At 40.1% G+C, this 12,283-nt stretch overlaps 1 protein-coding gene across 5 annotated transcripts; it reads right to left on the bottom strand.

The window, feature by feature from the left end:
* Nucleotides 1-906: 906 nt before the first annotated feature.
* Nucleotides 907-11,138, bottom strand: tfcp2 (transcription factor CP2). Of its 5 annotated transcripts, none has more exons than XM_019866844.1 (16): nt 10,820-11,138; nt 10,413-10,596; nt 9,075-9,226; nt 8,336-8,412; nt 7,866-7,971; nt 7,441-7,547; nt 5,870-6,022; nt 5,655-5,765; nt 5,208-5,296; nt 5,057-5,105; nt 3,331-3,424; nt 3,096-3,186; nt 2,885-2,991; nt 2,493-2,635; nt 1,303-1,354; nt 907-1,223 (listed from the first exon to the last, which is right to left on the bottom strand). In XM_019866844.1, the coding sequence occupies exons 2-16, from the start codon at nt 10,532-10,534 to the stop codon at nt 1,186-1,188; spliced, it is 1,491 nt and encodes a 496-aa protein (XP_019722403.1). In that variant the 5' UTR covers nt 10,535-10,596; nt 10,820-11,138; the 3' UTR covers nt 907-1,185. The 5 variants fall into 5 exon arrangements, with proteins under 5 accessions (XP_019722403.1, XP_019722394.1, XP_019722378.1 ...); XM_019866835.1 differs by having other exon boundaries at nt 10,815-11,138; XM_019866819.1 differs by having other exon boundaries at nt 10,791-11,138.
* Between the last annotated feature and the right edge of the window lie 1,145 nt (nt 11,139-12,283).

Raw genomic sequence — 12,283 nt, forward strand, 5'->3', positions numbered from 1 at the left:
ACTCAATATAGTGTATTTGCTCAAATAGTGCAGAAGAGTATGTTAATTTCCTAAACTGCAGAGTACTAGATGTTTATTTGAGGGAGTTGTGTTTAATAGGAGGACTTCTTGTACAAATATATGTCATGATGATTTGAACAGAGTGATTTCCGTTTTTTGGGGCATATTTACCTTCATGGATGTACATTTCTAACCTAATGTTATTACAACGATCATCAGATTTCTGAAATTGGTGTCTCGGGGATTTAAGTGCAAAGAGGACCACATACAGTACTACAATAAGTGACAAAGGTATTTGTTGTTGATGATGATTTTTTTATTTATTTTTTTTTAGAAAAGCTGTTTATTTTTGCTGGTATTTAATACACAACGTGGTGAATTGTAACATGGATGTGCGCATCAAGGCTGACGAGATGGAAGAATATCTAAAACATCAAATTGAAAGCAAGGACTAAACGTAAAAACTCTCCCCCATGACTTTGGTGTGCCCCATGTTACCTGTACTGCGAGCATTTGGATGGATAGAAATAAAGACTTATAAAATGCTGAAAGTAATGGGGGCTTTGTTAGGAAACTGCTCGAACATAAAAATCTATTTAAATGTAATGTTGAAGAAAGTCTACTTAAAATGCTTTTTGTGCTGAATAACTTGATCATTTGCACGCACCAAGTTTTTAGTCACTATTCAGAGAATCAGAATTAGTGCTAGTAGATGCTAGAAATGTTAATAGCTGGATTCCATTTCCCCTTAAAACCCCTGAAATAATTGGCTGTTAGCTGGTCTTTCAACTCAATCCCAGTCTAGCACAGTGTATTCACTTTGGACTGATTTGAGTTGAGTTCCAGTTTAGGATTTTTTTTTTTTTGTTGTTAAAAGAAAGAAAATTGTGATTCTGAGGCGCCGACCTTTAGCACATCAGATGCGGCAGTCACACCAGCCAAACTCATTCCGGAGACATATGCAAAGGAGGAGGAAAATGCAGCCATGTTGGGGAGAGAACGGCTGGTTGAGAAGGGGAGCTACACTTCGTCATCGGGGTAACAGAGTCACTCCCTCCCAAGTAAGACATGAAGAGGACAGGTGGTTCATGTTCTGCCGAGCAGCCTCAAGCGGTGTCTCCATGTGATCCGGGAGAGCGTAAGGTGGGTGAAGCTGGATAGAAGAAAGGGCCGACTGGATCGGGTTCACTTCAGGATGATGTGGTAGCCGTCATTTGAGTCGTCTGCAACAAAAACAATGACAGTCACAGGAGAAAAAAAAAGAAAAAAACGGAACTGAGAAAATGTTGACAGGTCAAATACCCTTCATCGTATCCAGAACAAAACAAACTTCATCCTGGAAATTCTGAATCATCTAAAAAAACAAAAATACAAGAAGAAAGATAAATGTTCAAAATGCAGAAGGGCAGGCAGATTACTCAGGTGTAACAGCAAGTGTACCAACGCATGCAGGCAGATAACAAAAGAAACTAATGAATGCAAATACTGTCCATATGGCACCACTTTCATCAACCATCATTCAGGATTTTGAATGACGGCAGATTGGGAACAAATCAGTACACATCTACTGGCGATGCGACCTTTAAATCTTGTGTCAAAAAATAGAACTCTCCTGCCTTTGATTGAATGGCACAGACGGTGGCTTAAGTAGCCAAAGATTAAATGTGTTCATATTTGTAGCCTCCATTGCACTTTTTAAAAGGCACCCATTATGGAAAAGAGACTTTTTAATCATTTGGATATAAATAGTGGGGTGTTTGCTCACCAATGAAGTGTGGAAATTAACATTTGACTATTTAAAGGGTAAGTCGCTCGACTTGGAAAAAAATATCGTTACAATAATATGTTCTTCAAACTCCCACTAGTCGAAACTCAGTATTCTGATTCATATTGCATTTGAGGAATTACTCAGCAAAATCCACCCGTTTTGATCCATCTCATAGGGCAGCCATCACAGTTGCTCAGGTCTCAAGACCAATCACATCACATGACCGAATTTAGAAAACAAGTGAGCAAATGAGTGTTTGTTTTCATCTCTGTATCGACCGTGCACATATTCCGATGGTTACTTTTCAATTATATAGGACACATGGTGGAGGAAGTAGCTAAGGTTAAAAAAAAAAAAAAAATCTGATCGGTACATTGTCACCGCTTGACCAAATATTCCGATGATTACTGCACAGCTTTGTCAAAGCAAGAAGCTTACTTCTGTTGAAAAAAAAAAAAAAATCTGATCGGTACATTGTCACCGCTTGACCAAATATTCCGATGATTACTGCACAGCTTTGTCAAAGCAAGAAGCTTACTTCTGTTGAATATGTGACACAAGATGGCTGACGTAGATACAGTATCTGACAAGATCAAATCAGTACATTTGTAGCCATCTATGGAGCACAAATTGTTCAGGGATTGTTTATTTATACCAGGTCAAAGAAAGAAGAGTTTAGAATATCTGACACGTGGTGGACGACAGTCAACAGCCAGGAGCTCACCTCATCACTGACGAGCACGTGGATGCCAGTCGGGCCCTGTTTAAAGATCTGGTTGATCTGTCGGGGTGAGATGTTGAAAAGCTGAGCGATCTTCTCGGTCAGCTCGGTAGCAGTTAGCTCCTCCAGGTAGATTGCATGATATACTGCAAGCAGGATATACAAACCGTGTCAATCAATAATTCTTTCTAGGAATACAGAACATACAGAGGAAATACATGCTGTCTTGGGTAAAGGACTGTCTGGTACAACAAACGAGCAGAATAAATTGTCAAATCATCTTTAATCATCTTTCATTCTCAATTCAGGAAAAATCTTTAAATTTCCATCCAAAGCTCCTATGTTCTTACTGCACTTTCTTTTTTACGGTCGGAAACAAGGTAATGTGCACTGACTAAAGAAAGTGATGTTTGCAGCATCTCCGTTCTCATGTTTGATCTGCTGATCACGGGCCTGCTGCGATTCCTGGCACACGTAGATGGTTAACCTCGGACGGACCACCCTGTGCGCAACACAGACAGCAGAACAATTAAAAGGTCCGTTTTCCGTTACTTCCGTTCTCCAATTACCGAGCGCAAGACTGCCACGGTGTCTAAATGTACTCACCGTCCCTTTAGTGCATTGAATAGTCGTATGCCGTCTGCTGGGCCACAGATCTGAATGACATCCTCCCTGGTCAGCTTCAACAGGTCTGCCCCTGGTGATTACAAATCAAAACTTAATATACTAAAAACGGGTCAGTAAAGTCATTACCTATAATGGTTGTGGACCATTTGGAGCCCATTTGTTTTCCACACAACACAATTCTTGCTGCGATCCACAGCGGTCAATGAGTTTGTACCTGAGAAGTTGGTGAAGAGACGAGAGAAGGGCGAGAAGCGGTTTCGGAGAAGCCACTGTTGTGCATCTTGTGGCGTCGCCGCAGGTAACAAATTCTTAAAAGGGAAATAAAGTCACTTTATCAGCCTCAACAAGTAAACTGGCATCTTTTTTTTTCACGTCACCAACGCCCAAAGAGGTCACTGTATGTTGCCCAATGAGCATTTATCACTTCTTAATCAACTATCTTGTCAAGATTATTTATTCCTTCATTTTATATTTTTGATGCACGCCACACTAAAGGATGAATGACATGCGCTAATGGCGACTGCACCCCTTAACTGAGTTTTATTACTTTGCTCGGGGCACTTTGAGAGCAGTCAGTCTGCAGTGGAATTCAAATTGCCACTCTATTATTTGCCTCGACACTGCGTTTGTCTCTCTAATATCTAAATGAATAATGCAAAATATATTATGCAGGAAGTGGACAAGTTTGCAATTTGGTGCCTCTATCAAACATCTACAGCAGGTTGGCAGGTGTAAAGGAAACTTTCTTATTCGTACAATTTATCACATTGCTTTGTATTTTTATGACGGTAGATTCTTTTCATGTTAGCAAATATTATATTTCCTAACCTTGAACCTATTCTTTTTTGCTTGCACTTTCCTATACTTGTGTTTGGTTCATGTATTCTGTGAACTCCGCGTGACCCGGAAGATGGAGCAATATACAGTATCTATTTTAACAACTTGTGTTTTTACAGTACTGGACAGTCGAACTCCGCGATTCGCAGGCGAGAGGGATCAATCCAGGCCAAAAATTGCGAAAATCCACATATAAGTGACACCACTGAAATGCATTTGGATAAAAAAACTATAGTTTCAGCCCCAAAACTAGTTTTAAAAATGCTGATAAACACTAAATACAATGTAACGTTTGCTAAAAGTTTGGCCTATGATAATACTATTGCTATCTTGGTTCAAACAGCTATGAACAAGTTCATACACTTAAACTACACCACCTTGCTAGCTCCACCGTTTTTGCATAAAATGCTTAATGAATCCAAATGACCTAACGGAATGAAAATGCTCCATATAAACACTCCAATCAGAATAACGGCCAACCCGAAATTGAATTTCATTCGGATTCACAGGGAGGGTCTATTCCTTTTGCCCATCCAAACGGGCGTCACGTAAACAGCCCAATCGAAATAGCCAAGCTGCGTCCAGTCTGCGCATGCTCTGTTAATGTCAATACGCTGTGACGTTGTCGGATACGCACTTGAAAGCGGCAGCAACATACCAGAGCTCTTCTGCGACGGGAGAACTTCTTTTAAAGTACTTGTGATTCGTTTTGAATCAATATGTTGCTTTAATAAAAGTGTTAATCATAACTACTGTGCTAAACAGATGAATGAACTCCATCTTGACAAATCACGTCACATAGCCGATCTTGATTAACGAGGCAAACAAACAGGAGATCAGAAAAGATCACATAACATGTAAAAAAAAAGTGTCCGGGATCATCATTCGGAATGATTTTAATATGAAAGCCAAAAAGAAAGTCTCCATGTAAACCCGGCTAGTGTTTATCCACGTGAGCCAGATTCCTGCATCCTTTCATGTGCTATATTTTTAACATTTCTCTCTTACACATTTTGAAGAGAAGTGGAACTGCAATTATTTTAAGGCTTTAATCACGACGCATGCTTTTATACTGGCAATACTCTCACATCACTTGAACTTACGTCAGCTACTTGAACAACAGGCTCAGGCTGGTGATTTGGTGATCCATTTCTAAAAAAGGATTAAAAAAAAAAAAAAAAACAATTGCAAAGAGTGTGTTAGGAAATAAGAAGGAGCCACGGGGCACGAGATGGTGCCAAGAAAACTTTTCACCCTTCTATGACTGGGAAACTGTTCTGTGTGCTGTTGAAGCCCGGTGATGGAGAGTTGTTGGTGTAGGTGACCTCGGGCCAGGGGGAACACTGTCAAGAGTCCAAAGGTTCTGTTAATGCATCAAGTGGGCCTGTTGTGCATTGTGGGGCCAAGGCTGCTGGTCCAACAGAACAAGGAAGGTTAAGGAGGCATTTAGGGAGTTGTTCACAGACTTAAGATTTCCTGTTCAGAAATGACTTGACAAAAGAATTACGCAAGTGGTCTATTCGCTACATTTTGCAAATAGCTGACTTGGAACAAGAGGTGAGTACACAGAGCACTCATTGGAATCATTTTGGCAACAACAATACTCCCATTACATTTGATCAGGACACATTTCTGTGCCACTCTAAATAAAGCGTTGATTTATTTTCGTGAAGATCAAAACAAGGTTATTAATACACTAACCTCTGTGAGGATCGTAGTTTCATACGAGGGCTGATATTTTTCCTTCTCCTGTGGTGCCCTCTTCTCCATCTTTTCCCTATCGGTCTTCTGCTTTCTGTCCGCACCTTTAGGCTAAAAGAGGTGACAATCCAGTCACTGACCTGACTGCACATCCACATAAATCGACAAACGAGTGAATTTTGTCTCGTCAGGGCTCTCGTCATTCTACTCATCACCTTGAAAACTTTGACCTGGCAGGAGGCGGAGTGGAGGTGCTCGGTGTACTCGCTGCTCTCGTTCTCTTTGAAGGTGTCGATCTGGATGCGGAATGGAACCCCCTTTTCCCCGCCGTGTTTGCGCATGGTAAATTCTGTGCTGATGCAGTGAACCTTGAAAACCAGACAGACGATTTGAGGCAGAAATGAGACATAAGCGTGACAAATCATTACACTTAGTTGTGTACAGCAGGGGTCCCCAACCTTTTTTGCCCCACGGACCGGTTTATGTCAGACAATATTTTCAGGGACCGGCATTTCAGGTGTGGCGGAAATAATACAACAAAATAATATGGTATGAGCTGCATGAAAACTGTGGTGTTTTCGAAATATAATAATAAACACAAGGAGCGTCTAATCTGGCCGCAACACTCTGATCGCTCTGGTAATGTTTAATGCCTTCAAAATACGATACAATGCAAATTCAAAGTGCATGAAAATGACGACTCACCACAGCCCCGAGCTTGATTTTCTGCAACCAGACGGTCCCATCTCGGGGTAATAGGAGACAACGACACCTCAAGTGTGTGTTTTACGTCAAGTCTACTTCGTAATTTTGTTTTAGTCGCCGTTGCTGCAGAAAATCCCCGCCTCACACAGGTACCATGTCGGAAATAGCAACAGTGCTACTGTGGCGATCTCAGAATATTCAGCCATAACTTTAATCCAGTTGTCTCGAACGTACTTTTAAGGCCGCCGTCATTTGATCTCCAGCAGTTTTTTTACTCATTTTGCGAGCTCTGGTGTTTTGTTTTTCAGCGGAATCGGTCACGTGACGGAGAAGCGTGGCTTGACGTGTGTCAAGCCTGACACACACGGATGTAATGGAGAATCCGGTAATTTTTCAAAATAAAACATCTTTCGTATTCCGAAATAAATAAAACGGAATTAAGGCAAGTTCTTTCTATGCGGCCTGGTACCAAATGCCCTGCGGACCGGTACCGGTCCGCGGACCGGCGGTTGGGGACCCCTGGTGTACAGTACATTGCCACGTGAACAGCCATTGAACTTGACTAGCGCTGTCATGAGTTGTTCAACACATCCAGATGTACAATCATCAAGGTTCATGAATTTATATCTCGAGGTCAACAATTCTTTGAAAACTTTTTTTTTGTTTTCTGTAGAGTACTCTGATTTACCAATTGACCTGAATAATCTTCCCATATGTGAGGGTTGCCAAACTCATTTTTATCATGGGCCACATTTTAGTTACCGTTTCCCTTGGAGGGCCATTATAACTGAACGCCCTTTACCCCCCCCCAAAAAAAAAAAATCAATCATAACTGTTTATTCAACTATTGTTTAAGTTACTGAGTGGTTTGGTTACAAGAAAACGCTAACAATGTGTCTCTTATTTATTACATCAGAACATTTTAAATTTTGGTAGAGATTGTAGCGAGCATCATGGAAGTTGACAAGTTTGATTTGCTTTCGCGGGCCAGATCTGGCCCCCGGGCCTTGAGTTTGACACCTGTGCCATATGTGTTGCAACGATATCAAGAAGAGGGAGTCAATCAGGGCGCTCATGCTACCTGGATAAAAACGGAGGTTCTTTTTGACGGTTCCCAGAGGAACTCCACAGTGTTAAGCTGAGTAGGGTTAGCCCGTGGGTCGATCATGCCGACTGACATGGGGATATCTGCAACAGATCAAGGCACAACAGGCTTTTAACCAAAAGCAAGGCAATACTTTATCCGCTGCGGTTCCAAATATTAGGCGGTAGTTTCAAAACAACAGTGAGTGGTGGAAATACTTTATACCAATGTCTTAATTTTCTGTTTCACTGGCTCAAAGCTTTTGTTAATGGTTGCTTTTTTTTTCTTAACATCTAAAAATGCTCAGCGTTTCCCAAAAGGAAATGAACAATCTGTTCCAATAACACGGCTTTCATTAAATATACAAAAGCAGTCGGCAACAGCAACCGTCAATGACCTTTCTACCTTTCTAAGACACTCACCCAGGTCCAGAATGCGATCCCCGGGCCTGTTCCAGCGCCAGCCCTCCAGCTGCTGGTGCTCCGTGTACTGAAGTCGGCGGTCGTGAAACACCACACGAATGATGCTCTGCGTATGAGAGACATTTGCATTACGACAGAGATTTGCGTTAATGTTGCTGAAAAGGTGGGAAAAGGAATTCAGCGATTAAGGAAAACTATTTTGATTTGTCCGGCTCCCAATGACGTAATATCTATATTTGTCACCCTCAAAAACAAATCTTGACTAAAGTTTGGTTATCATAATCAGATGACAAAGCCATCAATTGATTTGGACCAGAGAAAGTGAAAAAAGATAAAAAATAATGCCACATTTCTATCAGTAAATCAATCGTCTTTTTTTTTAAGCCTTTTTAGGCAAAATAAGTTTGATAAGCTAAAAATAACACACAAACATATCAAATAAATTGTACAGAGGCGCCTTAGTAACACACCTTAACCATTTTACCAGAGATTTCCGGAAGTTCACCAATTTTTCGATTATCAAGCATGATAATTTCATAGGACTGCCCTGTAATGACAAGTACACAGGGTATTAATAACATATGGTCAACATAGAAAACCACTGCACTTTCTGATCTTAACTAATTCAGGGGGACATCCAATGTCTGAAACTATCTATTCTGTGACATTGGTTGACTTCCAAATTGCTCTAATTTCAAAACCCTGAAAGGAATTTGTTTGGTCCACATATGGAATCATCTTGTATTGGAGAGATGCACAACCCTAGTCTTAAATCATCATGCTTCCAGTAGTTAAAGTACGTTTGTTATCAACTGTATGGCACAATTAGTTTGTGGAAAATGAATATGTGATTTCTATTTATCTAACACAAAATGCAATGATACTATGTTGAAAGTATTTTAAATGAAGATTTAATCAACAAACAAATGAAGAGCTTGGAGCGCGAACATTTTGCCTGTCATTTGGAGAACTGTTCGTCTCCTAAGAGTTGCCAAATTTTTTTGTGTAACTTTGCTTTGAAGATTTTTTTTTCTTTCATGAAACTTTGGCTTCAGTCCAAATTCCACCACCATGGACAACAACGGAGATTCTACTGTTATCCAACATACTGGAGCTATCAGTCACACTTTGTGGTGATTCAGCACTTTACAAATCGGAGTTACCATTATGTAATGTATTAACTACAACGGCTGATACCCATGTGCTGACCTTGATTGAGGTAGGTGAGTGTTTCATCATGCAGTTTAACAGCTGGCGAGGTAGCGGCACACAGAACATACTGGAAGGGTAGGACCTTGTTGTCAGTGTCCGAAGGCAAGTTGGACTCCTCCTGTTTGAAGATGGGCAGGGCGAGTACATCGCTACAAGTCAGACAAACACACAACAACTGTTAGTACATTTATAGGAGTGCAACGGATTCACGCGTGGAACTTTTTATTCCCTATGGGACATTCCCTACTGCAGTTCATTAATCAAAATCAAGCCAACGCTACCAAATACCGAAGTATCCAGGCACCTCTCTTCTCAACACAGTAATTTACAACACAAACAGTAGATCAGGAAGCAAAGCAGCTTGGCAATGAAACAGGGGGCAGAATATGTCTGTGTACTAGGTCAGACCAGCTTTATCAATACGCATTTCAGACACAAGTTGCTTCACATAATTAAAAATTCAATATTTGAAAGCATTTCCAAACAAAACAGTGACACATTTAAAAGCAAAGTGAAAAAAAGTAGCTCACTAAAAATATTAAAAGAGCATGTCGTGTAAAAACAACATTTTGGAAAATTTTATTTTAAAAAGACTGCAGGGGTTAGGGTTTTTTTTTGGGGGGGGTGTAGCAAGTTCCTTAAATTTCAGGACTGCTGACTAACTAGATTTAGGGGCACACACTGTAAATTGACTTGCAAAGTTCATTTTCCTTATCTTACTGATAGATTGGCCTAACTGTGAAGCAGAAATGTGTCAGCAGCAAAACACATTCAAGAATTGTAACTATGAAAAAAAAAATCAGCAAATATACTGGTTGCACTGGTGCAAGTAAATTAAAATTGTTGTTGCACTCTAAGTGGCAAAATGCCACCATTTAAGGGCTGTCTGGAGTCCCGTACTAGGAAATGGGCAACAGCCAACAAAGCATAGTCAGCGGATGATACCACGCACACCAACCACCGTAATTTTTTTTTTTTTTTTTTTTGCAAAATCACGTGATATATCCAAGCATTGTGATTGGCCGTAACTGTCTGTGACGGTGCGACGCCATTCACTTGAAGGGTCGGAATTGCAGCCAAGTTAGTTGCGGATGGTTCGCAAGTGATAACAAATAGTTGCACAACCATGCACATGCCGCAGCGCAACTTAATGTTTAGTGCCCCCCGGTCACGTTGCCTAGTGTGTGGCTGGCTTTAAGGACACGTCCATTGACAACCTCATATTCCAATGACAAAGTGATTGGCATCCCCAGAAATATTATTGTGACAACAGTTGTGACTGCATAATAACAGTTTTAGGATGAGTGTCCTGTTAAGTTAATACAGCTTCAGTACCTCATGCTGTATGCGCCAGCACCGAGCTCCTGACCGATGCCCGACAGGCTGGCATCAAAGTCCTGGACCAGTCCGGACTCAATGACTTCATCGGAGAGTGGCAACTTCAGAGCCCATGCCATGATGACTGTGTGTAAATCTCAATGGGGTTCGGTCCTGATAGCACCTTCGATCAAGTTTCAACCTTCGGCGAAGAACACTAAATTAAATTTCCACATAACTGTAGAAATTATTTTTCTAAAGAGGCAAGAATAGGTAATCATGGCGAAAAAGAAAAGTTCTAACGGGAATATTAGTGGTGCATTGAACTTTCGCCCAACTGGAAAACAATGCATCACACAACACTGTTAGCCACTTAGCAAATTATTTTAATTTTACCGGTTCGCGGTCTGCACGGGTTACCTTACAGCGAAGCGGAGCGCAGCTGCTTGCTAATAGTGCGAGGTTATCATGCCATCATGTCGTGTGCCGTCGCTTCGGTACTAAAATAAACATGTCGAGCTCGTCATGCTAACCAGCTAGCAACAGCGATCCTGACAATTAGTGCTCCTCGGCCTAAGCTCCCTACATGAGGTCTCGCGGCAAAATTACATAATTCACAACAAGCATTTCTTTAACCGTGAATGAGCCAAAATGGTCGAATTTTATGTTCCTTTTGTTTATTTATCTAGCTTGGGAAACGGAACTGCCGTAATTTCCGTGCATGTCTCTTCTTCGTTATTTTTTTAAGCACAATGCTGCTGCCTACCGACAAGGAAATCTTTTTTAAACATTTCCGCACAGGAAGAATCCTGTGTGGAGTTTGCATGGTCTAACTGTACTTGCGTATATTTTCTCCGGCTTCTTTCTACATTCGTAAAACGTGCATGCTAAATTCACTGAAGTTTCAACATTTTTCATTGGGATGAATCTGCGTGTGAATGATTGTTTGACTACATGTATTTTTTTATCAGTTAATTTACCTTATTAGAATTACAATAATAACTATTTTATTGGGTATTGTTTTTTTTTTTTGGCTAGAATTTTGCTTTTACCCCACCAAATTTGTGAATTATAACGTCTTTCTTAACGTTGTTTTATTAATTTATCTCATTAAACTGTTAGACTTTTATTAATTACAATCAATAACAGAGAATTAACACGCAATATTCCATTATTAAATACCGGTAATATTTTACATAATTTAACTTCTTTTAACGTCAACAAAAAGATGTGGCCCATCTGTCTGGTTGAAAAATCAAACGTGGCCTCAAGCAAGTTTTTCTGCACCTGCTCCAGTCAGAATCAATCCAATTAAAACAATCACCTCCACGGAGATCAATTGGCACAAACCTGAAAATGTATAACCACAAAACACCAATCATTAATTAGTAAAGACAGTTTATTTACATTTTACAAAAAAACAAATCCTCACTTCTTGCAAAGGCTTACCATTTCAGTCAAGCAAAAGAAGTTATAGAAACCATATTTCTCTTATTTAGTTTTTTAAATAATTTAGTTTAATATTATTTAACATTTCATCTTTCTATAAAGCGCACCTCAAGCAAAATGAAGCTTATTACGTATGATCTCAGAATAGCAAAAAACTAAATCTGCCTATTGTGTGGCATTTTGTTTTAATCATCAGATCTACCATGATTCATATTTAATCTGCATAACAGTAATTGCTCTGTGTTGAGAGTGTTGCTACATTTCAATATCGAAAGACTCCAAAGTCAGAAATACATAAAGCCCCTTAACATGGCTGTCATTTTTGAAGTACAAAATAATTCATAAAATGTTTTAACCCCCTCAGGTGTTAATAAAGTGCAAAGAATCCTTGACAATTAACATAAAAATTAAACATAACTGTCAGAAGCGGGAGAAAAAAA

Source organism: Hippocampus comes, unplaced genomic scaffold, assembly GCF_001891065.2.
Source record: "Hippocampus comes isolate QL1 unplaced genomic scaffold, H_comes_QL1_v1.1 scaffold139, whole genome shotgun sequence".
Lineage (NCBI taxonomy): Eukaryota > Metazoa > Chordata > Actinopteri > Syngnathiformes > Syngnathidae > Hippocampus > Hippocampus comes.